The 27,906-nt window shown below is 34.4% G+C and overlaps 1 protein-coding gene across 1 annotated transcript in view; it reads left to right on the forward strand.

The window, feature by feature from the left end:
* PNPase (polyribonucleotide nucleotidyltransferase 1) overlaps positions 1 to 27,906 on the forward strand; it is a 189,998-nt gene that overhangs the window by 12,260 nt on the left and 149,832 nt on the right. Inside the window, exons 7-12 of the mRNA XM_089640692.1 lie at positions 24 to 151; positions 363 to 559; positions 2,685 to 2,848; positions 4,534 to 4,721; positions 5,573 to 5,696; positions 13,970 to 14,203. Of these exons, the coding sequence (XP_089496818.1) occupies positions 24 to 151; positions 363 to 559; positions 2,685 to 2,848; positions 4,534 to 4,721; positions 5,573 to 5,696; positions 13,970 to 14,203 (1,035 nt within the window). The remainder of the gene's footprint in view (positions 1 to 23; positions 152 to 362; positions 560 to 2,684; positions 2,849 to 4,533; positions 4,722 to 5,572; positions 5,697 to 13,969; positions 14,204 to 27,906) is intronic.

Raw genomic sequence — 27,906 nt, forward strand, 5'->3', positions numbered from 1 at the left:
GTGAATATTTAAAAAAATTGTAGGTTGATCTGCACAAACCCCTTCACGGAAGTGCTTTATTCCAAAGAGGTCAGACCCAGGTGTTCTGTACTGTGACTTTGGACTCTCCGGAAAGTGCACTCAAGATGGATGCCCTCACTATGCTCACGAGGTATGCCTTATTTATGAAAGTACATGATTATTTAAGAAATTTTCACACTGTTTTTACTTGATGTTGAAAAACCATAGATTACAGTATGCAATACGTAAAAATATAATTTATGTTTTGTAAAACATGGTGTGTTTGTATTTGTTTCCGTCAAACTTAATTTTCCTCTTTTTTTACTAGATTGCACAGTGATGAGTAATTATTTTTGTTTCAGTGGAATAAAAGAAAAAAGTTTCTTCCTGCATTATGACTTCCCCCCCTTTGCAACGAAAGAAGTCGGAAGGGTTGGGGGCCCCGCTGGAAGAAGGGAGACCGGCCACGGTGCCCTAGCGGAAAAGGGACTCATGCCTGTCATTCCCAAAGACTACGACTTCACTGTGAGACTTACATCAGAGGTGTTGGAGTCAAATGGTACATGATTATATTCGCTCTCTTTCTCTATATATATATCTAAGCGCCACTCGATTACATTCACTAGAAATAAAAATAAAATCATCTATTCTTACTACTACATGTAAAGATTTATATGTTTACTTTATTATGTATTTATTTTTACTCGGGAGATATTTTCAATTTGTATTGATATTTCAGGCAACTAATTATTGCTTATAATTATTTGTTATTTATTATGCTACGCATAAAACCTTGTCTAATAAACATTAGTTTATCATTAAAAAAATAATACAACTAGACAGTTTGTCAACAGGATATACATGTTCAATTACAATAAATATACATAATGTTGTTACTATTCAGATTATTATTATTGGTACACAGTCTAAAATAACACTAAGGACGGGTTGTTTCGGAGAATCTGAACAATTCATCAAATTTCAACGTTCATTTTCAAGTTCTGTGAAAGACTTTTTCAAGTTCTGTTTTTATTTCAGTTTTGTCAAGCAACTAGCCTACAATGATATAAAAACAGAACTTGAATAAATCTTTCACAGAACCCGAAAATGAACGTTGAAATTTGATGAATTGTTCAAATTTTCCGAAACAACCCGTCCTTAATCTACATGCTAATAAATAACAAGTATTGGTTGATAGTTATGATTATAAAATATTTCTATTATGAGCCATGTTTTCAACATATATCTGAATCTATAGAATTTTTCAATTTTTTATGTTACTTGATAGAGATAAAAAACATAGTCCCGAATTGCTATCCGTCATTGGTTTAAATGTTCCAACGAGGCGTACCAGGCACACTACCCTTCTTTGTATAAAAGCCAACAACATTAATGCAGCAACTCACCAGCTACTTGCATAATCACAACTTATACCACCCATTATGAAAAATTACTACACATTTTCATGATTCCTTGCTAACATTTTTCATCGAACTTTTATTAACAGTTGATTACAATTTGTGAGCACACGATTCTTGATTCAAACATTTTCACACTCTCTTCATTTTCATTATTACTCATGTGTTCATTAGTTAAGAAATTACTGATATTGTATGGACCTACATAATAGGTAGGTATTATAACCATGTATAATATAATATACCTTATCACTTGTATCATAGTGTACTGTGTAAACAAATATGTTTTATTTTATTTTTTTAATAACTTGAGTAAAACCTCAAATTGTAATATTTAATTATTGAAGACAATGTTAGCAATTCCTAAATGAATATTTGAAACAAAAAAGATACGGTCACATCTAGGACTCGAACCCAGGACCCTTGCCTTGCCGGGCCACTAATAAGGGGAATTGCTAATATTATCTTCAATAATTAAATATGTATGTAATAGTTAAAAGTATTGTCTTGGAAGCATTCCAATCAGACTTAAGGCGATGCACTACATCGTGTGATATTTTAAATTGAGCCGCTATCAATAACAACCCTTACGTAGATGGCGATAAGGTTTAAATTCCCGCTTAACACCATCCGCCTGTTTTGATTTATGCAAGAAAAAAACATGGCCAAAAAGTGCCTTTTATTTTATTTTGTGGATGTTCAGGCATAATTTTTTTTTTTTTCGATCATTTTATAAATAACTTAATTTGCCACATTATTCAATAAAATCATAACCGAAAATGGGTTCGTAAGTAGGAGATTTTGAACTTAAAAGCAGTTTTCATAGGCCTTTACATTATTGTTTTCTGAGCTTATAAAAAGGCTTATCTAAAAAATACTCGATTATTTCAAAGGAAAAGATGTATTCTATTCGCTGTATTTAATTAAAGTATCTGAAACATTTCTAGGTGACCAAATTTTCAAACCAAAAACACATGATTTTGAATTACTACGTATGGCATCGCCTTAAAGTCTTTGATTTTGACAGCCTTTGACAGCCCGACAGCCCGTGAAGAGAAAAAAAAACAAAGGTTGTTTTCTGATCTTATGGGGGTACCATCTTTTTCCTCTTCACAGGGAAATCAAAGTCTCATTGGAATGCTTCCAAGACAATACTGAAGTTTTTTTCTTTATTATTTTGCATTTTCCATCTTAATGTTTGTTCAATGAGACCCAGTTGGTCAAACCTGGCTAGTTTTTTCTGACAACGAATTTGTTTATTTGCAGGGTCCAGCTCGATGGCCAGTATCTGTGGAGGAAGCCTTGCCCTGATGGACGCCGGTGTTCCCATATCTGCCCCCGCCGCTGGTGTGGCAATAGGACTTATTGCTAAATATTCCAAAGATGACACCAAACATATAGAAGACTACAAAATTTTGACTGATATATTGGTAATGAACTGTATAATGCACATTTTTATTTGTCTTTCACATTTTCTTTTTGCTGTCAAATCAGCCAATTTTAACATTCATCTTTTATTTTGCATTTTATAGACTGTTCCAAATTGATATTCGACATTGTATTATTGATATGCATGCACAGTAGGTACGTTTATATACCGTGTTCCACACTCATATCACAAAACTTTAGGGTTCATTCATGAATATTTTTTTTCATTAGATCCCAAATAAAAGAATTTAAAATATAATTTCTTATTTTTGTACGGTTTACAAAACGTTTTTACATATAATAAAACTTTTGTAATAATTATTATTTATTCGTGCTCGGTCAACTGCAATAAATTACATTGAATTTGAATTTACACTCTTTTTATTTGTTTGCCTTTTAAACGATACAATGAACATGTTTCCAAATGAATGACCGCTGTTTCTAGGCTAGCAATACGTTTCGCAAAAGTAAAGCTATGATTAAACGGGACAATTTTTATTATAATTTTAAACTTTTTTTGGCAATTAGAACTGCATTGCTTAAAAAACTTTTTTATGATTTTTTTCTTTATTATCATGAATAATCACCCTGTAATCGACCAGCTAGGTCTTTTACACAGACTGTATGATAGGGGGCTGGTCAGTCCGTAGTTAGCCGCTAGGTCCAGGTAGAAATCTGCTTTACCCTTGCTCGGGTCGGTAAAGGAATCTACTTTTATCTTTGCTCCGGTCGGTATAGGAATCTGCTTTTATCCTTGCTCCGGTCGGTACAGGAATCTGCTTTATCCTTGCTCAGTTTGGGGCCGGAATCTGCTTTATCCTCGGTGCGGGAGGAGGCAGGCAGAGGCGGGAATCCAGGGGGAAGCCAAGTCAAAGAAGATCCAAGTTGAGATCCAGAGAGAAGCAGTCAGGAAGAGCAGGAGTAGAGTAGCTGGTGGCGGTCCAAGGCAGAGAGAGAGCTGCAGGCTGGCGCGCCGTATTTATTGTGCAATCCCCCTCTCCCGACTTTGGGGAGGGCGGGGTCGACGCGCTGCCTTCATTCGCGGGTTGTTGATGGTCCGCGGGCTGTGACGTCCGCTAAGATTTAATTAGCGGAGGTCACAACCTTTAGAACTACTCTACTCTTTATGCTCTTTTAATCGATCCTAACCAATCCTCTCTAGCATTTTTATTTATCAATCAATTGTACATACATTCATTCAGTGTGGCGGTCCCCGGCCCAACATATTCAGGGTAAATCTTATTTAATTTTCTTAGTTCTAAATTAATACTAATTTTTAATCTAATTATGCTAAGGAGAGTCCGGCCGTTTTATCAATGTCTTTTATTTCGTATATCGTATAATATCTCAAACTTAGTCTAAACATTTCAATAAATAGTCAATTCAAAATATTTACCCGTACAGCGTTGCTTAGGGGCGCGTTGATTGGTTCTAGGGCGGTCGCCTGGGCCGGCCGGGCGCTTGCGGTGAGAGGAAGCGATGCGGGGGCGAGCAGGACTCAAGGTATCGAAGCCCCACGTAAGTTCTAAAACCACGCTCCCGACCATTATGAAATGGCGGCCGCCGGGAGCGGTACACACCGTCCGGTACACACCCCTCAAAGTTTGCGGTATGAGTGTGGAGCAGGGTGTGTAGTTTAACTTGCTTGAGTACTTGAAGTAATAGAATTTGATTGCAATTATTTTAGGGAATCGAAGACTACATGGGTGATATGGACTTCAAAATAGCAGGTACTAAGAAAGGAGTTAGTGCATTGCAAGCTGATATCAAAATACCCGGTCTGCCATTAAAAGTGGTAATGGAAGCCGTCCAAAGGGGATGTGAGGCTAAATCTAAAATTATTGACACTATGAATGAATGCCTAAATACCCCAAGGTAAATTATGTTATATCTGTTTATAGAATATTTATAAAATAGGGAAATTCCTACAATGGCGGCTGAAAATTCCCCAAAGAATGTACACCAAATGTATTTAAAAATCATTTCTGTTACAATTAGACATTTGAGCATTTTTTCATAACTTGGAAGATGTGGTTCACTTTTTTATTGCTATTTTAAAAGTACTTATGAATGTTTGTTATATTCAACAATAGTAATAATAGCTATTATACTATTGTAATATTCTATTAACTCTTGGAGTGCTGATGCAAAATTTTCGCCTTCTGCCAGCTGATTCTATTTTCGTAAAAACTTAATTGTTTTTGGCATAATGATATTTTTTTTGTACTAATTTTACAAATATATGTATTCATATATTTGTAAAATTGTATGCGTATAATCAGTGGCGGCTTGTGACTTTTGGGTGTACATACTAGAATGCTAATATTACAGAAAATGGCATTGTTGTTGTTGTTGTAGCCGAAAACGTCTTTTTATTTTTTTTATAAAATTCGGTTTTTTGTATGAAGATTAAACTGAATTTTTCTGAAAAATTTTTATACAAACAATCTAATTTTAGAAAAAAAAATCGTTTTGGACTAAACAACATCAATAATGTCGATATTTTTCAAACTCTATATTTTTCAAAGCACTCTATCACACTCAAAAGTCACGAGCCGCCACTTGGAATAATCAACCGTAAGCAGTTTCCCCGGAATAGCTGAGAGTAATGTTTTTTTTGGTTGATCCATGTGGTTACAGTGGCACTGAAGTTAAATGAGATAATGCAAACAATATTTCAAGATTTGGAAATTACCATATGTAATTAATTATTGATTATGTTTTAGGAAAGGTAAAAAGGACAATATGCCAGTTGTGGAAAAACTAGAAGTTGAGGCACACAAAAGGGCAAAACTTATGGGAGTTGGTGGTGGAAATATGAAGAAGTTATTGGTCCTAACTGGAGTTCAGGTTTGTTGTCTACACTACCTACTTTAAGTCAATAATATCATTTGATTGTACATATGTATGCAACAGAAAATGATCTATAACAAATTAAAACCACAAACATTTATCATTATTATTTTAGTTTATTTTATTTGGGTCTTTCTGACATGAGACGTGCGTTGGAATGGTCCGCGTATTTATTTATCTAACTGTGGCTCCTCTGGCTTAATGCCTTTGAAAATGTGTCAAACGATTCGTTTTAGTAAAAGCTTTACAATGTGATTGTGACATTTGATTTTGCTTTGTGCTAATTGTGGGAAAATGATGTTAAAGTTTGCAAGTGAATTCGATAAGACACAAAGAATTTAATTCCAACAAGACATCAAGTTTGTGTTATCATAATGATTATGGGGAGAAGAAATAAGAGGAAGAAAAAAATATAAGCGGGAAAAGGATGAAGGAGCCAAGAAGAAGCAAAAAGAGACCAGAAGAGCCAAGAAAGACTAAGAGAGGGCAGGATGACGCAAGAATATACAGTAATTGTTGTTCAAAATACAGTTTTTTTATTGATTAAAACTCATTAATGATCTGCTACACTCCATTAAATTACTTTTGATCTTATTCAATCTGTTATATTGTTTGGTATTCTCAACCCCCGGCTGAAATAGAAGAAGCAAGAAAAACAAAGAAGAAAAGTCAAGAAAAGACAAGAAAAGACAAGAAGAATCAAGAGGGGGGGGAGAGAATGCAAAGAAAGTCAAGGCGATCCGAGAAAAGCCAAGAAGAGTCAAAAAGAACCATGAAGAGCCAAGAAGAGCCTAGATGAACTGTGAAGGGGCGAGAAGAGTCGAGCAGAGTCAAGAAGAACCATGAAGAGCCAAGAAGAGCCTAGATGAACTGTGAAGGGGCGAGAAGAGTCGAGCAGAGTCAAGAAGAACCATGAAGAGCCAAGAAGAGCCTAGATGAACTGTGAAGGGGCGAGAAGAGTCGAGCAGAGTCAAGAAGAACCATGAAGAGCCAAGAAGAGCCTAGATGAACTGTGAAGGGGCGAGAAGAGTCGAGCAGAGTCAAGAAGAACCATGAAGAAGCCAAAAAGATGCAAGAAGAAGGAAGACATAAGAAAAAAAAAAGCTCAATCAATTTACTTTTTTCCGTCCCATTCTAAATTCCAATATACAGGGTGTATCGGCACGTACCCCACAAAGTTTAACCAGGTATTCCTTAGCACACTTGGAGTAAAAAATGTTATGGGCACTTTGCTGTCCGGTAACATTTTTTTTCAATTAAAAACAAAAAAATCAAAAATCCACACTCCGTCACTGTCATTGGAATTGTTTCTCGGCTTCAACAGCTGTTATTAGCAAGTGTGTCAAAAAGTGTCCTTGCTCTTTCGTACACACTAAATAATAATAGTTGAAAATGAGACGAATGGTGCCGTGCCATTTCGTTGTGATTGTAAATGCGCGCCAACGTAGGTAAGTACGTACATTATTCAACGAAACTCAAACAAAATATTGCCAGATGGGTTTTCAAACTTTGACAAAGGATAAAACATTGGTGACATGTGGTGAAAATATGAATAATAATTTTTTTATTAAAAAAAAAATGTTACCAGACAGCAAAGTGCCCATAACATTTTTTACTCCAAATGTGCTAAGGTATAGCTGGTTAAAGTTTGTCGGGTACGTGCCGATACACCCTGTATGGGTTTTTAGATTGCCATGTATACCGGTCGAGTGAACTCCAACCTCCTTTCCATCATCAAAGCATTTGTTCCAAGTCCTAACAAATCAGTGCCCCCTGGTGTACCTTTGTTTATTATACCTGGTGTGTCTTATCCAGACAGAAGTGCTTCTGGCTGGGGTGGTACATTCATCTTGTATAGAAAGTTTTGAGTACAATAAATGTAAAAGAAAAAAAAACAATTTTTCCATAAATCTACATTAATTTGCGATCTTTTAACATTGTTTTTCCATAAAATCAGTTTATTCAGTGTCAGTTTCACTGCTGAGTTTATCAAGATCATTTTTATGTTATTGGACAAAACTGCGATACATTTTTTAGCCAAAGCTTCACATAAAAAGTTTAAATAATGACAAATATTCCAAGCACCGCCAGCATAAACCATCAGTTTCTAATTGATTTGATTTGACAGGTGTATCGAAAAGGAGCATGCGGGAGCTAGTTATTTTGATAATGTTGTTTTTCTACATTAGGACTCAATTGTTCAAAATTGTACTGAAGGTATGAGTGTTACCAGTGGCGACTAGCGTTGAGGAGATTTGTAGCAACGAACTCCAAAAATTTCTGTTAATCTAAAAATAATAATTATCTACTGAAAATAATACCACCAAAAATCATAGCAAATAACAGTGTTAAATGTAATACTGTAAAAGTATTAAGTTAAATTTAACCGGCTTGAACTTTCGTTCTTTGTATTATAAAAAAAATAGCTCGTTTAAAAACCTAACAGAAAACTTAATATACCAGGTAAACTATAAAAAAACAGCTGTCCTAAAAACCTAACAGAAAACTTAATAGACCCGGCAAACTTTAAAAAAAACAGCTGTCCTAAAAACTTAACAGAAAACTTAATAAATAGATCAGGCAAACTTTAAAAAAACAGCTGGCCTAAAAACCTAACAGTTCAGTTAAACCTGGTAAACTATAAAAAAAACAGCTGGCCTAAAAACCTAACAGAAAACTTAATAAACCTGGTAAACCATAAAAAAAACAGCTGGCCTAAAAACCTTACAGTTCACTTAAACCTGGTAAACTCTAAAAAAAAAACAGCTGGCCTAAAAACCTAACAGAAAACTTAATAAACCTGGTAAACCATAAAGAACAGCTGGCCTAAAACCTAACGGTAAACTTAATAAACTCAGTATACTTAGTTTTTCTCTGCTCACCTTTCATGACTTTATATTTTTACTAGTGGACCACGTAACGCTTCACTATTGCTAATGTCTTTCTCGGTCGTCTCCGACTGCTTCCACCGTTCACTACTTGTACGAAACAATATACTGTCCGTACAATTACTGTAGATACGAAGGTAGCTGGGTACACTTTTTAGGCGTTTTCAGTCTTGGTAGATGTTTGTAGAGCCTTTGTGGTGGAGTTTAATGCCACGATCAGAGAGGAATTTATTCCAGATCTGAACTGACGAAAGGAATTTAATACTGGCAAAAACTGAATTTACTACTGAATAAAACACTTGAAAATATTTCTTGAGACTTTTGGAGACTTGGAGATGGTTTCTTCAGGAGAGAGGATTCTCTTTCAGAGGTAGTTGTTGAACTGACTTTGTATGGAATTCGGTTCTCTATTTATAGAACGTTTTCAAATCGAACCCTCTCGGAGGCGTTCTATCCTCTTTCGTGAGGAGTAAAGTGGTTAGGTATTTTTCCTCTCTGCAATTATCTTGTTGAGAGGAAAGTTATATTTTAATATGATACCTTCCACCAAGTCAGTTCAGTCTACCAAAACCATCTCCCGCAGTCCCGTTTATTTATTTTATAAATAATTATACAAATTTTCATATTGGGTTTGAGGTTAAATATCTTTGGTTTGAACATTTCCCAAAGAGTAACAAATATAGTTAGATATAATTATTCATGTTATTGTATTAGTATATAATCATTTCTTGAGGTTGGTATTTATTTCGTAGTTATATCTTGCATCCTTTTCCCGTAAATCCAGTCTGATGATATCACAATTAATCACATCTGAATCTGTTATCAGTTTTTGATAAGGGAGTCAAGGTGATATGCTGGGCTGTGATTGGTTGGAAACGGCGGCCATCATGGAATTCCATCCGGGGAGTAGTGGAGGGGGTCCTACGTAAATACTGAGTAGCTTTCCTAGCGGTGGTCACTTCGTGGGTTGGTGTGTCCGAGGGAGGTGGTGGATGATTATTCTCAGATGTGTTTCAGGTTCTGTTATTATATTGCTATGTAATTATCTTGATTAATCACATATAATACATCATTTGATTGAGTTATTTTGATGTAAAGATTTCCAAATGTGTCGGCGACACGGTATCAAGCGGTTTCGGGGTTGAAGTGCTTTTGTGTTTTTTGGCGTAAATATGAATTCTCTTGAAATATTCTGGAGGTCTGGATACGTATGATACACTACTGTATACTACAGTGTTACCGTTAAAAAATTACATTACATCGACTTTAATTGAACTCCGTATCTCATTCAGGTGCAGATATTTTTTATTTGTGTATATTTAGGAAATATTCAGTTATACACGTGAATTAATTTTGCATTTAAGATCTTAAGTATAAAATAAAACAGTTAAGTTCCATTTATAATCTTTTTATGGTTACAGGTTAGGTCGAAAGTAGACATTTAGAGTTTTAAGTAAAAAAAAATTATGAAAAGAATAGATGAAAAATAAAAAAGAATTAAAATATTGAAGACAATATTAGTGATTTCTAAACGAAAATCTGAAACAGAAAAATCAGAAAAGGAAACGGTCACATCTGTAAGATAATCTTTAATATTTGCCACTGTGAAACAATTGACTTTACTAACGAATATACTTATCTGGGACTAATAGTAGACAATAAATTTAAATGGGATAAACAAGTGGCTAAAATCTGTAACCAGCTCCGATCTTTTGCAAGTAATTTTTATAAACTGAAATTTGTTTTGCCTCATTGTACTCTTAAAATAATTTATTTTTCTATGGTCGAATCCATACTCAGATATGGCATACGAACTTGGGGGCACTCAAGCAATATTTATATTAAATATATACAAAACTTACAAATTGCTATAATAAAAAAAATTGTACCACCGAATATCTACAGACAAAGAAGTAATCTAAAACTACTGTATGGTTCTGAGGGCCTACTTCCAATAAAGGGTCTTCTTTGGTACATTATTATAATGGATAATGAGGGAGATAGCAAATATAAAAAGCAACCGGTGCATAATCACACAACAAGATTCACTGAAAATAAGGGCCTCATTATTCCAAGAGTAACAAATAAGTATGGAAGCCGAACGCTTAAATATTTAATACCAGAGATTTTCAATAAATTTAATAATTATTTTAAACCTCAGAATAATGAGAGACCCTGCCCCAAAAACACTAAGCGTTGGCTAATAAGCGATGAATCAATGTATCTCTGAACTTTATTATTGATGTATTCCTGAACATCTCAACGTACCTGCCTAAATAATTTGTATATAGGTAGGTACTTTGATATATATTATTTTGTGATATTGTTTATTGTATAATTTTGTGTCATACATGTATTAAAAATTAAAAATGTTTTATATATATTATTTGTAGAACCTACAGACAAGCCGTCATGTGTGACAGCTTTGTGGGACTGCATATACCTGTATCTTTAAAAATTTATAATAAATAAAAAAAAAAAAAAAAAAAAATAATAATATATAATCTTTAGAAATCACTAATATTGTCTTCAATATTTAAATATTATAATTTGAGGTTTTACTCAATAAAGTTATTCCGAAAAAATAAATAAAAAAGAATTGTTTTGGTTTAAGTACATTGTAAGGCTAATTTGATTTTCAAAATTTTAGGGATACAGTGGAAAATATCAATATCTCTTAGGGAATTGCAAGTTTTGCAAATACGTCCGAGTAAAGAGTTTTGAGAGTATTTTGATTTGAATTATTGTATGTAAAATAAGGTTTTCGATCTGGTAACGATCAGGGCAATGAAATGCAATATTTTCAATAAGGCAGTTCACGATTTTATATAGAAACAGTACAATTTTTTTTTTCGTTTTTAAAGAGTATGATGATTTTCAATGATTTTTGATGATTTTCAATTCGTTAGGACAGGTGTGTATTTTTTTTTAATATTTTCAATTCGGTTAATATAAGTTTGGTATTGAGGATTCCGTGACATATACAAAAGAGATGAGATTTTAATATCCCATATATAGTAGTTCAAGTGTAAAAGGTTTATTGAATGGTTTTGTGATGTGTAGAATGAACCACATTTGTTTGTAGGCTTTTTCTAAGATGTGTTCAACTTGATCTTTAAATAACAATTTAGAGTCAAGTAAAACTTCAGGTTCTGTGATTTTTTTTAATTAATTAATCATTAATTTTATTAATATCTTCTTGTAATTTTTAAAAATCGTCTACTTAGCTTATGCATTTGTATATTTTCATATCATCAGCGTATAGAATAAAATCAGAATAACCGATAACATTTTTGATGTCATTGAAATACAAAGTAAAGAGCAGGGTCCCTAAATGGGAACCTTGAGGTACCCCCGAGGGAATATTAACTGTGACATGTAACCTTTTAGGGCAACAGCTTGACTTCTATTTTTAATGTATTTTTAAAGATGAGAACCATCTGAGGACATTTCCACTCATACCAATTTTTTCGAGTTTATTTAAGAGTATATCATGATTCACCTTGTCGAAAGCCTTAGAAAAATCAGTATAGATAGAATCAACATGTTTTTTTTTTTATATAGAATTAAGAACAAACTCGGTGAACTGCCCTGAGTTCGATTCAATAGAAATTGCAAAAATTGAAATTGAAAAAAATTGTGTTGTTGGGGGTTGATAATTGTGTTTTTACACAAACTAAAAAGTTGGTCATAAATTTTTTGTTCCTTGATTTTACTTAGAACGCATACTTTTGATATAGGCCTAAAATTTTCGTTCATTCTCCTTATTAAAAACAGGTTTAACAAAAGCGTTTTCCCAAATAGTAGGAAATACACGATATAACGTTAAGCATTCCTCGGGCGTCTCTGACTACTTCTATCATTTAAACCACTCTCTAAGCACTTCTAGAACTAATTGCAACAAACATTGAAATATTCTGCGATATTGGTCCACTACTTTTCGAGTTTTGTGAGCACAAACATATGTAGGCTGAATTTTTTTACATTAAGATAAAGATAATGTAACTTTTCAATTTCTGTGTGTTCTGATTTGTCACTCACTGTTCTGAATTATCTGTTTACCATTTTATTGGACCCATTCAGAGCCGACAATAACAGAAGACACTCGTGTAGCCAGAACATGAATTGGCAGCATTTTAAAATCCGAATTACATAGCAACTGAAAATATTAAAGATATGAGTCAACTCTTTGATCAGCGACATCATCTTCAATTGGAAGGTTGAAAGAGCCTAAGCGAAATCCGAATACTAAGTTTGGTGATCGTGCATTCGGAGTATCCGGCCCTAAGGCTTGGAATAAACTTCCTATGGAATTGAGATGTATAACACCAGCCCAACAGAATTTAGATCCGAACTAAAAACTCACCTTTTCCGACACTTATTTCCATAAATCCATCATTCTATCCAAATATTGCATTTTTTCCTCTTTTTATACCGTAATTGTTGATTCACACACATACATTCTCTAGCTATTCCGTTCAACTACTTATGATAAAGTCAAAATGCTATTGACTTGCCTACCAATAGACAGTGAACAATATCAGCAGAAACATAACAAGTCAATCAGTTTAATTGTTGGCAGATGAATCATCTAAATGCGTTCAAGATCGATGATTAATTTTATTCATTCATTATATATATCCAGCTAACAATAAAAACTAATTATAAAAACACCTTAATATAATAGAACTTCCTTTTCTTCTGGCGTTAGTAAAATTAGATTGTTAATGTTAATTTTAGTTGTAAGTTTCTACATATGTAAATATGGTTCCATGGTAACTCAACACAGTGACCATTCAACACACCTTTAAAAAGTGATATAAAGTCATTAAAAACGATGAAAAAAAAAATTAAACCTAACCTAACCTAACCTACTTAACACAGTTAATTAAGTTTTTGTTTCATCACTTTCCATGACTTTATATAACTTTTTAAAGATGTGATGAATTATCATTTTGATGATTTATCCGGTCACCGTAAATATATACCTATGTTATTAAGATAGTAGTTATAGGCCTTAGTCGTAAGTCACTAAAGATAAGTCTTAGAGATAAGTCAGTAGTTCTAGTATTAACTATTTAAAAAATATATTTGTACAGCGCCCTTTTGGTAATTCTCACGAAAACGGCGCTATATAAATTGGCCAAATATTATTATTATTATTAATATGATACATTGTTGTAGTTTGTTTTCGGCTGTAAAACTTATTAGAAGGGTTAAACAGTGAAAATCATTTATAAGGTCCCAACATCCCACATAAAAAGTTTAAAAAAAAATTATTTCAGTTTCTTGGAAAAACCTTATGAGGGTTTCAGTATAATTTCATTGGGGACCATTTTCTCACACTTATGCTGGTTTGACTGTATCACATTTTTTTCACAGGTGTCACAAGTGGACGACACGACGTTTAGCATTTTTGCGCCATCGCAGCAGGCCATGGATGAGGCGCAGGTGCTGATCTCCGGGTGGCTGGCCCAGGAGCGGGAGCCGCAGTTGGAGTTCGGCGCCATCTACACGGCCAGGATCGTGGAGCTGCGAGACATGGGCGTCATGGTGACCCTGTACCCCAGCATGCCCCCCGCGCTGCTGCATAACACCCAGCTCGATCAGCGGAAGGCAAGTCATTTTTATATAAATTTGATTAGAAGAAGATACCCTTTTCACGGAAATGTAATTGGCTGTTCTACAATGTATTATTTTAAAATGTGTAATCCCATTTAGTCATACAAGGATGCTCCATTTCACTGGCCATCTATGAATCAATCCTAACAAAAAAATTAGTCCCTAGCTTTAAGTCCAAACTCCTTCGCCCTCTGTTGAACTTGATTGCTTCATCAGCAATCTTAGGAAATTCCTCCTTCCAGGTGATGGAAAGCTGCCGGTCGTCTTCCACTGAATTCTATAAATCAGCATATTGTTCTAAACTGGCTTCTTAACCCTAGATAACTAATCGCTCGTTGACTCTTTCATTACCTTCCTAATTTGAGTAAACAGTGCAGCACGTGACGCGATTGCGGCCACACGCATACTAGGACGTGCCCTATGACCATATCGTCGTCCGCTGAAAGTTTAGTTATAACAACAATTTTTATTTTTTAGGTATGTACATTCATATATTCTTATATTTATTGTTAATGTTGGCGAATCTTCTACAATCGAAGCTCCAGTTCCATCTACGTCAAACGTGCCTAAAATTTTCTACCTGTGTCCATCCAAGGCCCGGAGGATGACCAAACACCGTTGCACCAGATGTAGAAAGGCTATTTGTGGTCCACATAATGTTGACATGTGTGGTCACTGTGTAGACTGATATTTTGATATTAATTTGTACTTAATTTGTTCATTATAAATCTTACCTTTGTGCCATGTAACATGTTCCTATCTTAATTAAATATATTCGATTTATTTATAGTGTTTTATTGCGTAGTCCACTACGAAAGTGTAGTTACAATGAAACAATGAAAACAGTTTAGTTATCTAGGGTTAAGTTCAATGAATTCGGTACATTTTTGCTAGTTGTTTTTGGGGTGTTATGCGGTGTTGCGCTAACTCCTTCTTTAGCCAACGTTTCGGACAACGTTACAGTGTCCATCATCAGGGCAGATGTGAGTGATATTTTATGTGAGCACATCATGGCAGATGTGATTCGGTACAGCTCCTTATAAATATAGCAAGAGTGCATATGCACCGATACTAGTTTATTGATCTCTTCAAATATAAAACATTATTTTTCTCTAGGTATATAAATCTCTAAATACTATCGAAAAAATTAATGTCTGGACTTTTGTAACGTTATGTAAATTAAAGTTCATGCTCCATCATTGTTGCTATCCTTTCAGCGTGGGTGAAAACTCTCTCTTTAGTAAAATAACATTATTATATCAGTCTGAATAGGTATTGTGTACGGTGAACAAACAACAAATAGATAGTCTGGTTAGGTACGGTGAACGAAAGCAATCCGAAATGCATGAAATAATAGAATAGAAGTACCCACACCATACCCCGTGCTGTGTTTACACGGAAAATTGTAGCTACCTTACCTACAACATATTCAGTTTCGTTCTGGTCTTTTTAGAAAAATTCTATTGCTTCTTTGTGTTTCCTCCGGCACTCTGGACTTTAATCATTTGACTGCACCTTGCTATTTGTTCAGGCTCATTGTTTGTACATCTCCCAGGCAGTTGCCGCGGTCTTTTGTACTTTTATCGAAAAAATTTGAGCAATATTTTTGCAGTGTTTCTTAACATTTTCTTTTTGTATCTTTTCTTCGTTTTCGGGCAGGAATAAAAAAATTCGCGCGCGTTCTGTCGAAATTTATCCGGGAACTAATTATTTTTTTTGGGTTTTTTTTAACTATTTTTTGTTTGTAGTGCGTCCCAATGTTGAGTTTGGCACCCACCTCTTTTCTGGAGCTCTAGACAAAATATATCAGTAAATAATATAAATAATATAAATAATATAAATAATAAAACTATCAGTTTTAATTATTTCCTATCATCAACGGACGGACTGCAATCTTTAAGGACGGGTTGTTTCGGAGAATTTGAACAATTCATCAAATTTCAACGTTAATTTACGGGTTCTGTGAAAGTCCTATTCAAATTCTGTTATTATATCATTATAGGCTAGTTGCTTGACAGAACTGAAATAAAACAGAACTTAAAAATATCTTTCACAGAACTTGAAAATTAACTTTGAAATTTGAAGAATTGTTCAAGTTCTCCGAAACAACCTGAAGCTGTATTTGTTCTATGTACATGTCACAGGAGAAGAACTATCGTTATTGATTATAATAATAAGTGTTTTATTATCTTCTTTTTTTAAATAACAAATAGTTATAATGATATCCTTACTGGGATCTCTCTAGCTTAAGATTTCATTTACATTTTATTAAAAACTAGTTGACGTGTACCCGGCGTTGGTGGGGGTTATCCATCGTGGACTTTTCTGTAGGCCTTATTAAGATACAATTCCGTACTAGATTATTTTCATGTATCTCATAAGGTTTAGCAAGCATTATCAATGTAGTGCCCAAAACATATTTTTACGACTTGATTATAAAAGTTTCTCATTTCTTTAAATATAATATGCATGTATTATATATGTAAACCTTCCGGAAGAAATTCTCTAAATGATAGTGAAAACCATAGACATATGAATATTAGTAGACCTGCCCTAAGTGATTAAAAGCGTATTATCCCCACTCCCCATACCGGTTCCATTGAGCCGGCTGGGCTCGCATATGGCCTCAAGTGAAATTTGAAAACGTGACGTCATCATTCTTGTGCGAACTATGGTCGAGGCATCATCGGTTCATTTTACGAAATAACACGGCAAAATGTTGACTTGTGATATGAAAACTTGTAAAAATAGATGTGAAAAAGAGAATAAACCCAATTGTCGTATTACATTCCATAAGTAAGCATTATTTTACTTTATTTTAAGCTTATTCACACCGTATTATATGGATCAGTTTTAGAAACATATACTATCACATCACAATGTAGCGATTCTCAAGTGTGCTCATCGTTGTTTACTGGGGTAAGTAAATTATGAGACATTTGTAAAAGTGTCTTAACTAAATACTCTGAAACTAACTACGACTCTGAAAATAGAAGCTGCCTTACTTTGCCGAATTTGGACTTCGCAAATTAGTTCATAACGTGGCGAGTAATTTGCGCTCCCATGTAGAAATGTCTATTCATTCAAAAGCAGATTTTACTTTTAAGAACTAAATGGTGATATTATAATGCGAGATGCCTATTTACTGTCAGATTGATTTATTGACGAATCACAGTCAGCCTTACTCCCTTCGTTCTTCAACAGTTGATTTTACCCCTCGCCATTATCTTCTCGTCTATTAACACTAGAAAGACCGAAGCGGTCATTTTGACCGTTTCTCGATGTAATATGACGATATTTTGTTTAATATTTATGGTAATGATCTGATTTTTTTTTACTTTTCATGATTTATGATTTAACGACCAGGGTGAAAAAAATCATGTACGTACCTTATTTATTTATTGAAATATAATGATTTATACCTACAAAGACCGCCGCGGTCAATGTGACCGTTAGGGCCATTTTAAGCTGAGTTTGTGTAGGATCTTCTTTATCCAAGTTTAAATATACCCATTCCAACTTATACATGTTACTTCTAATTTCCCGTTTTATTTCTTTCGGTATAATTCTTACTAGATCTGCACTGTGGGTGCAAGTTGTTAGTATTATACCGCATATTCTGTGCGTAAGTATTTCAAGTCATCATAAATTTCGTTTTATTTTTGTAGATTGTGTTCTAATTATTTTTGTTATAGTTTTACTGAAACTTTGGAACATAATATCATATCGATATAAGAGCTCGTAGAAATCTTACCGAGTCGGATATAATGGAAGAACTAGAAAGACTTCAAAACATTGCAGAGGATCAGTCAGATGAAGAATGTTGTGCCAGTGAAATTTATGACACCGTTTTTGTTTTGGAGCCCAATATTTCTTCATCAGAAGCTACAGAATTAGATGAAGATCTTCAGATGACATCGACATCTTTTCCTAGAAATCCGATTTCAAATCTTCGTGGTCGAGGGGTTAGAACAAGAGGCAGCCGTGGAAGAGATGTACACAACTTGGAGGATGTTTTTCTGCAAGAGTAACAGAATTTCCGGAAATTGGAGATATTCAGTTTTGAGATTTCAATTCATTACCAGAATATGTAATAATAATGAAACTATTACAACCGTATCTCAAAAAGGGACGAAACATCACAACTGACAATTTTTTAACTTCGATGAAGCTGGCAGAGAAATTACGAGCTGAACAAATTATTATCGGAACGATGAAAAGGGCCAGGAGAGAAATACCAGCAGTTTGCAAAATCATTTGTACTCCACGTTATGAATCATTTATTTTGAAAGCTAACAAAGGTACTATACTAACTGTTTATCAAGGAAAACCGTAGAAAAATGTTATGATATTGAGTACAGTACATCCAGATGTTCAATTTGTCGACGTAACAAAGAAAATTCCCGAAACGATTGAATTTTACAATTCTACAAAATATGGTTTCGATATAATCGACCAAATGCATCGAAAAAATTCCGTAAGAGCTGGAAGTAGAAGGTGGCCTGTGCACGTTTTCTACAACATACTTGATCTAGCCGCTATAAATGCATGGATAATTTATAGAAAGGTAGCAAAAAAATTATTATCTCGTCACAATTTTACTATACCTACTGCTTGTAGAGAACTAAGGTCAGCATATACAAATACCAGAGCTGGTCCATTTGTGTTTGCTCCTGAAGAATTGACAGAAAAGGGAACCGGAAAATAAAACTTCTAAAAGACGACAGTGCCAAATTAATAAAAAATGTAAACAAAATAAAACATCTGACACATGTGATAATTGTAAGAAATCTGTTTGCGGAAAGTGCCTCGGAAATTATAAAAAAACAACAGTTTGTACTAAATGTGCACCTAATTGATTAAAGTAAATCATTTCTATACATAATTATTGTTTTACTTTTTTAATATATGCCAAATATTACACAATCACAATAATAATAAACTCGCATGTTATCAGCGGTCAAAATGACCGTTGTGGTCTTTATAGGTATGGAGCAGTACCCGGTCTTTCTAGTGTTAATTCCTATGTCTGTGGTGAAAACCCTATCAAACTCCGTTCCGTAGTTTAGAAGAACTAAGTGCACAAACAAATATACTCGGATAGCGACTTTATTTAATACTATTTAGAGATTAGTTGTATGAATAATATAAAATAATTATAAATATATTAAATAGTGTTTGGCATGCGCTGTGTTAGGTGTTAGGTATTGGCTCCTATGCTCCTTGGCGTCTTGGCAAGTCGGCGCCCGGCCCTGTAGACACGCCAAAATCAGGCCCAAAATTACTGACTGTTAAACTTATTGTGAAATCAATAAACAATTATTATAAATTTTTAAAATTTTTATTTATTATTTTTTTATTTGTTTATTTAACGCCCAGAGGGCTTTTACATGGTTGGTATTATAATTTTAATTATATTTTATTTTTTCAAAAGGGCTTATTCTTATGCTTAACAGTTCGAAATGATGCCAAATTAGTTAGATCCTTTCTTTCCTCGGAAAGACCCTCCACACAGCGAATATGACATGGCATCCCCGAAGATGACATGGCATCCCCGAATATGAAATGGCATCCCCGAATATGACATGGCATCCCCGAATATGACATGGCATCCCCGAATATGACATGGCATCCCCGAATATGACATGGCATCCCCGAATATGACATGGCATCCCCGAATAAACATGGCATCCCCGAATATGACATGGCATCCCCGAATATGACATGGCATCCCCGAATATGACATGGCATCCCCGAATATGACATGGCATCCCCGAAGATGACATGGCATCCTCGAATATGAAATGGCATCCCCGAATATGACATGGCATCCCCGAATATGACATGGCATCACCGAATATGACATGGCATCCCCGAATATGACATGGCATCCCCGAATATGACATGACATCCCCGAATATGACATGACATCCCCGAATATGACATGGCATCCCCGAATATGACATGACATCCCCGAATATGACATGACATCCCCAAATTTGACATGGCATCCCCGAAGTGTCGAGTTAATGTAAAAAAAGGATCAATTTATTTATAGTATTTGATGTGCCTTTTTATTTGCCATGTTTATTTCTCATGACTTCATTTTATCGCTAACGAAAAATTGATGCGACTTTGCCCGTGACTATTATTTCGCAGTTCGCAATTACCCATTTACTCTTGTTAGCCTGTTTGCTTATGATTTGGAGAAATCGCCGCGAAAATAAGTGTAGCAAATAAAAAAAAAATTGCGGGCACAGCAATAACTTCCGAATGAGCGCGGGAAAATCTAAATGGTCACTTTTATGGCGTAACCCGGCGCGACGGCCAAATAATTCTCTTCGGAAATCGTTTTTATGACAAAATATAATAAAAAAATAGTAATGACTCTTGATTTGTGGAGTAAATTATCTTAGGCGCCGATAAAGTGTGGTATGGATATAAATTGGCTAACATACCCTCTCCTCCTTGGAATGTGTTATTTTATTGTTTTTGTTTATTTGAAACAAATTTCCCTATGGCAATAGACGAGATTTAAAAGTGATACCAGGAATTTTTAATTTTTTTTAAAGTATATATTATTTATTTATAAAATTTTACATTTTATATCTAGTTTAGGTACATCTATTCTAAAAAAATATTATTACCAGTATTCTTTTGGCAGAATGTTAAAAATTAATTTGATCTTGATTTATAAGTTTGAAATTTTGTTAAATAACTATCATTCTAGGTTTTATTTCGAATGGTAAAAAATTATGTGTTTCGTAGTTGTTGATCTCTTGAGAATACACCGTTCATTGTTTTGGTGCAACAGTTCGTAACGTTTTTAATAAATGAACATTTAACAAAATATCTAAACTAATTTAATATTATATTCTCCTGCATTTTTAACGATTGACTCCCAACTTTCTGATAGTTATTCAATTCAAAGTATTCCGTTGGTTCGGAGGTAAAGAAGTCGTTAGGTCAATTTTGAAGAGCAGTGTCGTTTTTAACCCTTTGGGGACGATAAATATTCTAAATGTTTTGTAAGTTTGGTCGTAATATTTTTCCAGTTTACTTACGCATTTTCTGTAATATTTGTAAGTCACTAAGCTTTTGGGGTGATCACTTTATTATTTTTTCAAATTAAATGGACGACGAACGTACGACGGGCGCAGTGTCTACGGGTAAAGTGCACTTACTTCGAGAGGTGATTCTACATCAGAGGTTCCCAAACTTTTTTGCCCCGTAGACCCCCTGCCTGCCGAATATTGAATTTTCCTAAAAATATTGACGTCCCATGTGATAATCATTAATTTTTTTCGTAAAAAGATTCCCTTCCCTTGCCTTTCCAACAACCGAGTGGCGATATAGTTCCTCTGTCTTTACACTGTGCACCCTTGCGAGGTATTATACCAATTGAAAATGAAGCAGGATAAGCAACGGGAATTTCTTTCTGTAGCTAGCCCTACAGAACTGCCCCTTAAGTTAATTGTCATTGCTTTTTCCGGTCAGTTCTTCTTGTCACATGATATCCGATTCTTCAACATTCCATTTCCATAGTCAAAATGTCCTCAAACTTAGTTTTGAAGTCTGTGTGAAGTGCATTTAAATGTTGAACGTCATTATTACCCTGGACGTTTTTCAAAAACAAGTTGGGGAACTAGGAAAATTCGCGGCTTCCAATGTGCAATGTTTTGCTTGAATATATTAATTCTGACGAGAAAAGGAACGTAGACTATATTTATATACCTCAATTAACAACTTTACGAAATATCAAATAAGTAATTTCTCAGTCATATTTGTGTTAGGTCTATTGTGTCATTTACGGAACTCCTAAATGTTGACTTGAGGTAAATGGGGGTCCGCTCGTATGTACCCCCATTTGAATCTCGTGGATCCCCAAATTTTTGACGTTTTTGACTCGCTGACGTAGACCCTCAGCAAGCCGATATCGACTCCTGGGGGTCCATATAGACCACTTTGGGAACCTCTGTTCTACATGATAAAATTTTTCAAAAAAAATATTTATCTTTTTTTACTTCTGCCATCATGTAGAATCATTTTCCGAAATTAATGCACTTTACCACTGGACTGGATTAATTAAAATATAATGTTTTTTTCTACGATCCAATATACATGTGGTTTCCTTCTGGTATTGTTTCCACCAAGTTGTAATATAGTTGCAATACAATCTTGGATGGGACTGGTCGGTGGCCGAGTTTACATCGCGTTTGGGTCCCACCCAGGCGTAGTGTGTTCAATTCCTCGGCTGGCCAAGTCCTCCATCACAACACAAGCAAGATTTCCAGCTTACTGTGGCGGTAGTAGGAGATTTTCTAATATTGTCAGGTTATTCATAACCCGGGAATGTTTGTCTTTCTTAAAAAAAAAATGGCAAATTTGGTAGTGACAAAACGTCCGATATTAATTTTTCGTAATAAGGAAAAAATGTTTACAACCACAATCAGATTCAGTCAAAACTTGTCAATATTATTTTTACAATAATAGAATGAAAAACATATTTTCTTACGTACTTAAATCACCATCAAAATCACGGGTCCGTAAGGATCCTGTGTATTATTGATGTTTGACGCAATGAGTGTAGTACTTAAGGCTTAATGTGCGTACTTGTTTATATACCTACCTATTTCTTCACTATTCGATTGTTAGGTTTACTTAGCTTAATTTGACTAACGCGAAATCAATACGATAAATTTTAATGGCCATTAAGTTTCTCTTTTATTTAGCTCTTGGAAAGAATAACGGTTTCGCCAGTCATTCTGGAGACCATTAAGTTTTGTGGGTTATTTGGAGATAAGGAACCGTGGATGGTTATCTGCTTAGAGCGTACCTATTACCTACCGACTGTACTAGACATAATCTCTAAGCTTACATAATACCTGCATACTAAATACGTTTGCCCCATTGTATTATAAGCATTTGGATTACATAGCGCAGTGGTCTCCAACCTTTTTGTCGCCGCTGAAGGTGGTTAAATTAAATGTTAATATTCTAGAACGTTTTAATAATTTTTATTTATTTATTTATTATTTATTAACGCCCTATCGGGCTTTTACATAGTAAGTTGACAGTATATGTATATAAATGTAACATGTACATGGATAAAATAGCTAAATATAATTTACTCATAAGGTAATTAGAAAATAATATGGTAAAGTAAATCAAAGTATGAAGGCTAGACCTTTTTTTAAAGCTAATAAATATTACAAGTTAATAACTAGCAAAAAGGTCTAAAATTATTGAATTGTGTTCAGCGGTATTGTGTGGGCGGTTACTTAGCGTAAAGATGTTTTCAACAAAATAAGTTTTTTTCGCGGCCCGTTACCATTTGCTCAGCGGATCGGTACCGGCCAACCCGGGGTTGGGGACCACTGACCTAGCTAATACACAGAAGTTTGCCCCATTTTAATATTACTAGCCCCTACTTAACCCGCCTCAAAACGCTGCCCAACCGGGTGGTGACATAGTTCCCCTGTCTTTACACTGTACAGACAGGGATACTCTTGTGAGGTGTCACATAAATAAAAATAATAATTGGATTGTATCTGATATATAGAAGTTGGCCCCATTGTATTAAAAAATATTTGGATTACCTAGCCGATACATAGAAGGTTGCCCATAGACCAAATATACTACATCAATGAGGTTGCCCCATTGTATTATGAATATTGAGATTGTATCTGATACACAGAAGTTTGCCCCATTGTACTATACATATTTGGATTAAGTACCTAGAAGTTTGCCCTATTGTATTATAAATATTGGGATTGTATCTGATGCACGGAATTTTGCCCCATTGTATTATACATATTTGGATTACCTAGCTGATACATACGGAATTTCGGTGAAATCTATATAAATAAAAGGCAATGTCCCTGTGTGTGTGCCCTATATACTAAAAACTACTGTACCGATTTCGCTGAAATTTTCAAGGTTTGTTCTTATTAGTGGCAGGAATGTTTAGGGAATGGTTTGAATGGTAGAATAAGTCGGGGACGCCCGTGGATGAGATGGCACGATCAAGTGAACCAAATACTAGAGTTGGGTCATGTCGAGAGTCAGAATAACAAAGAGTATATATGAAAATGAGTGAAGTAGTGTGTGCCGATATCGAGTTGTTTGGCGGTCCGTCCTCTCTGCCTACTTCTCGGGAAACGTCGTGATCGTTAGTTAGTTGGTGATAAGGAGCCATAATGGTAATTAAAAAAAAACATATCTTATACATTACAAACTGTAAATTTAATGTTTGTAAAATATTACATATAATATTTGCAAAAAAGAAATTTAGAAATATTTTTTTAACTAATCTTAAACCAGGCAGTGTTGAAAACTAAAAAAAAATGCTTTAGGATAAATAAAATACTCCCCCCTATCTGTAATAACAATATTAAATGTTTTATTATCTTCCGTTTTGTAACAAATAGATATATTGATTTCCTCACTGGGATCTCCCGTGCTGAGGATTTCATTTACATATTATAAAATTTTAGTAGTATGGATAATATGAAGTAATATATTATGTAGTGTTTTTTCTAAAAGAATTACAAATATATTAACATGGAGTTTTTAGTGCAGTTTAGTTAGTGGTTTTGGTTTCAGTCTGTATTTGGTGTCAGTGTATTTAATATTTCTGATCCCCTCTATGTTTTGTATCCAGCTTTTTATTTGAAATTTGAAAGTTCTGAATGAGAGTGGGATTTTGTTGTATAGTTTAGTACCATAGTATTGGAAACTTGTCCGAATGTTGTATTTGTAGTTGCTAGTTGGATATGTTTTTGACTAGTATTTAAATAGATGTTCATAAGTATTCATAAAAATGAAAAGATTTTTTAAATATGAATAAGCATTTTTATATGAAGCTTGCTTCGAGTCCCAGTTGCGACCGTTAATTTAATTTAATTTTCGGCGTCTTAATCTATTTTCATATTTCAATTGAGAGTAGCCATAGGTCAACCCAAGTGGTTCGTTACGTTTGGTAATTTAGTAGGGGTGCCCGGGTTCATTGAGTGAAGTGTTTTCAGTATGCGCCTGCCCACCACCTCTGTGGTGTGCCAGATGTATATTAATAAGATGTAGATGATATATTTATACGTCACTCCTGAACATACTGATCTCTACCCACCCCTCATACCCTTTTCCTTCCCAGAACTTCCTATCCTTAAAAATACCCCCCACACAGCATCCCCAAAAATGACTGTGATCGCAATAGGAGAATCAAGAGTGGACTGTAAAATATTAACTGTGAACTTAGAAGTTGACACAACTATGGTTGGAGATGGTGAACATGGAGTATAGAAGGAATCCGACTTCTCCTTTGATGTTTTCAAAGATGTTGATGGTTGGTTTCACTCACAGGTAGGGTTGCCAGCTCCCGTTTTCTGAATTAGAGGATTTGATACGATTAAATAAAGGACATATGATGAAAATAAAGGACATCAATATTTTTTTAATAAAATGCTGTAATGGTATCAGTAGTTACATTTATTAATAAAAAAACAATGTTAATCGAAGCCAAGTAAGTAGTACGGCCTTAATTAGTCATTTTGCATTTAAAGTAATAAATAAAGTTAATACTTGGTATTACTTTTGGCTTTTAATGTATCAATATTTAACTTATTTCGGTTTTGGTTTACGTATTTGTACACAAGGAAAAAATCCTTTCCGCTTGGGCATTAGAAACGGGATGAAAAATACGTATTGTATTATTTTTAGCAGATTCTTGTTTTCATCCGTAGATTTGAGAATCTGATTCTAAATTTCAAGGACATTTTCTTATCGTCTATAATTTTCGTCAGGAGAGGCTTTAATATACAGAACTCTTCATACAATGCATCAAGGTTAATATTAGGTATCTGTAGTTTTGATACCATGATGCACAAATCCTGGAACTTAATTTCTTTCGTCAGTGTCAGCGGCTGCAAACAATGGATATTACTGTTTTCTGAGAAATCGAATCGCGATTCTATATATATCAGTACATTTCGATACAACTCCAAAAATATAGTAGTGTATTTTTCAGCCTGAGAAGTAGACATTTTTCGAAGAATTTGCTGGACTGCCATTCCAAAAAAGGCATCTTCAATTCGATTTACTTGCGTACAGACGAAATAACACGCTCTCTAACGTCACGCGTCACCTCACCTAGCAGAGGAAATAGGCGCCGAGCAATATTTGCCCGACCGTGTTCCCCTCCCCCGCATTTCGACTCAGCCGCCCGCGCCGCGCCGCCGCCCGCTGCCTCGCAGCACATCGCGCGAAATCACGCTGATTCATTTATTTTTTCCAAATTAAACGACAAAGTATTGTCCTTTATTAACGATTTTAAATTAGAGGACAAGATCAATTTTTGGGTCTGAAATAGAGGACGTCCTTTAAAATAAAGGACGTTTGGCAACCCTACTCACAGGAGATATGATTTATTTCATGCACAAGCTTCCATAACATCCGAATTGGATACGAAATACACTGAGGGAACCGAATATGTTCACTGCACAGGCTTTCTACCCTGAGTTGATATTCATAACAGCACTGATCACAAATAGATGTTCATCAAACAGGCTCCATCAATAAACTGCTTTGACAGTCACTTTTAGTGTTGTAAAATGTCACACAAACACGTGGGTATAGCCAGATAATAATTTAAACATAAAAATTATAAAAAAAATACTATAATTTTCTGCTTTTGTGTAAAATGCGCGTAACATTACGTTACTGGGGCCGAGATGAAAATAGTTTTTTATGTGGTTGTTGCAATACAGAACTTCTCTAGGAATATTTCTGGGTAACTATAAAAATAAACTCTAACTTTCCAGCAACACAAATTATTTAGGAGTAAGGCGGTTTTTCAGTGAATTTCAACATTCCGATCTCGTATTAGCTACAACATACCTACATATATAAGTATTTTCTTTTACTTTTAGAAAAAAAATCGTGGATGTTAATCCTTTAGGCAATTTCATGTACCATATATTTACTGCAGGCAAATAATTGAACATTCTTCCAGCGAATATCGCCAGGAGGTATTCGTTCATATTCTAATATTATAACACAGTTCCCACAGTGCACAATGGTCCGAATCTCAATTTTAGTTGACCAATAATATTTGTGAAAAATTGAGATTTTAGTTTTTGTTCGTGAGAATCAATATTATATCAAGATTATCTTGATTATGATGTATCAAGATTATATATATTATTAATCTTAAAAATTAATTCTACGGTTTGTCCAACGGGTTTCAAAGTCGCGTTTTTTTTTATTGCAAAACATGTTTTTTCGTTCCTTGGAAATCATTCGCGAATACATTTATTTACCGAATTTTGGCTCGGATCTCAAAAAGCAACCATTTAAATTTTTTTTTGATAAAATGAGTTGAGCTTAAATAAAGAATAATTGAATATAACCACAAGCTGCAATTTGATCGCTGAATTAAAATTAAAGCTTTAAACAATGATGTACTTAATATAATAAAGTTTTATGACTAAAAATGGCAGAATTTGTTTTCCGCTCTGATTAAATAAAACCATTTGAAACGACATTTTATTTTCATAGAATCATTCACTCAAAATTCTAAAAGGTTCTTTAAGCCCCCGCATTCCCAATTTCTACCGACTTATAACAAGTTTCTCCTTATGTTTTTAGGTTAATAAATTTGTTATGCCTAAACGTTAATTATATGAAATTCCCTCGATAGA

The sequence above is a fragment of the Hesperophylax consimilis genome, chromosome 16, assembly GCF_061612785.1.
Source record: "Hesperophylax consimilis isolate HC1 chromosome 16, BYU_Hcon_1.0, whole genome shotgun sequence".
Classification (NCBI taxonomy): domain Eukaryota; kingdom Metazoa; phylum Arthropoda; class Insecta; order Trichoptera; family Limnephilidae; genus Hesperophylax; species Hesperophylax consimilis.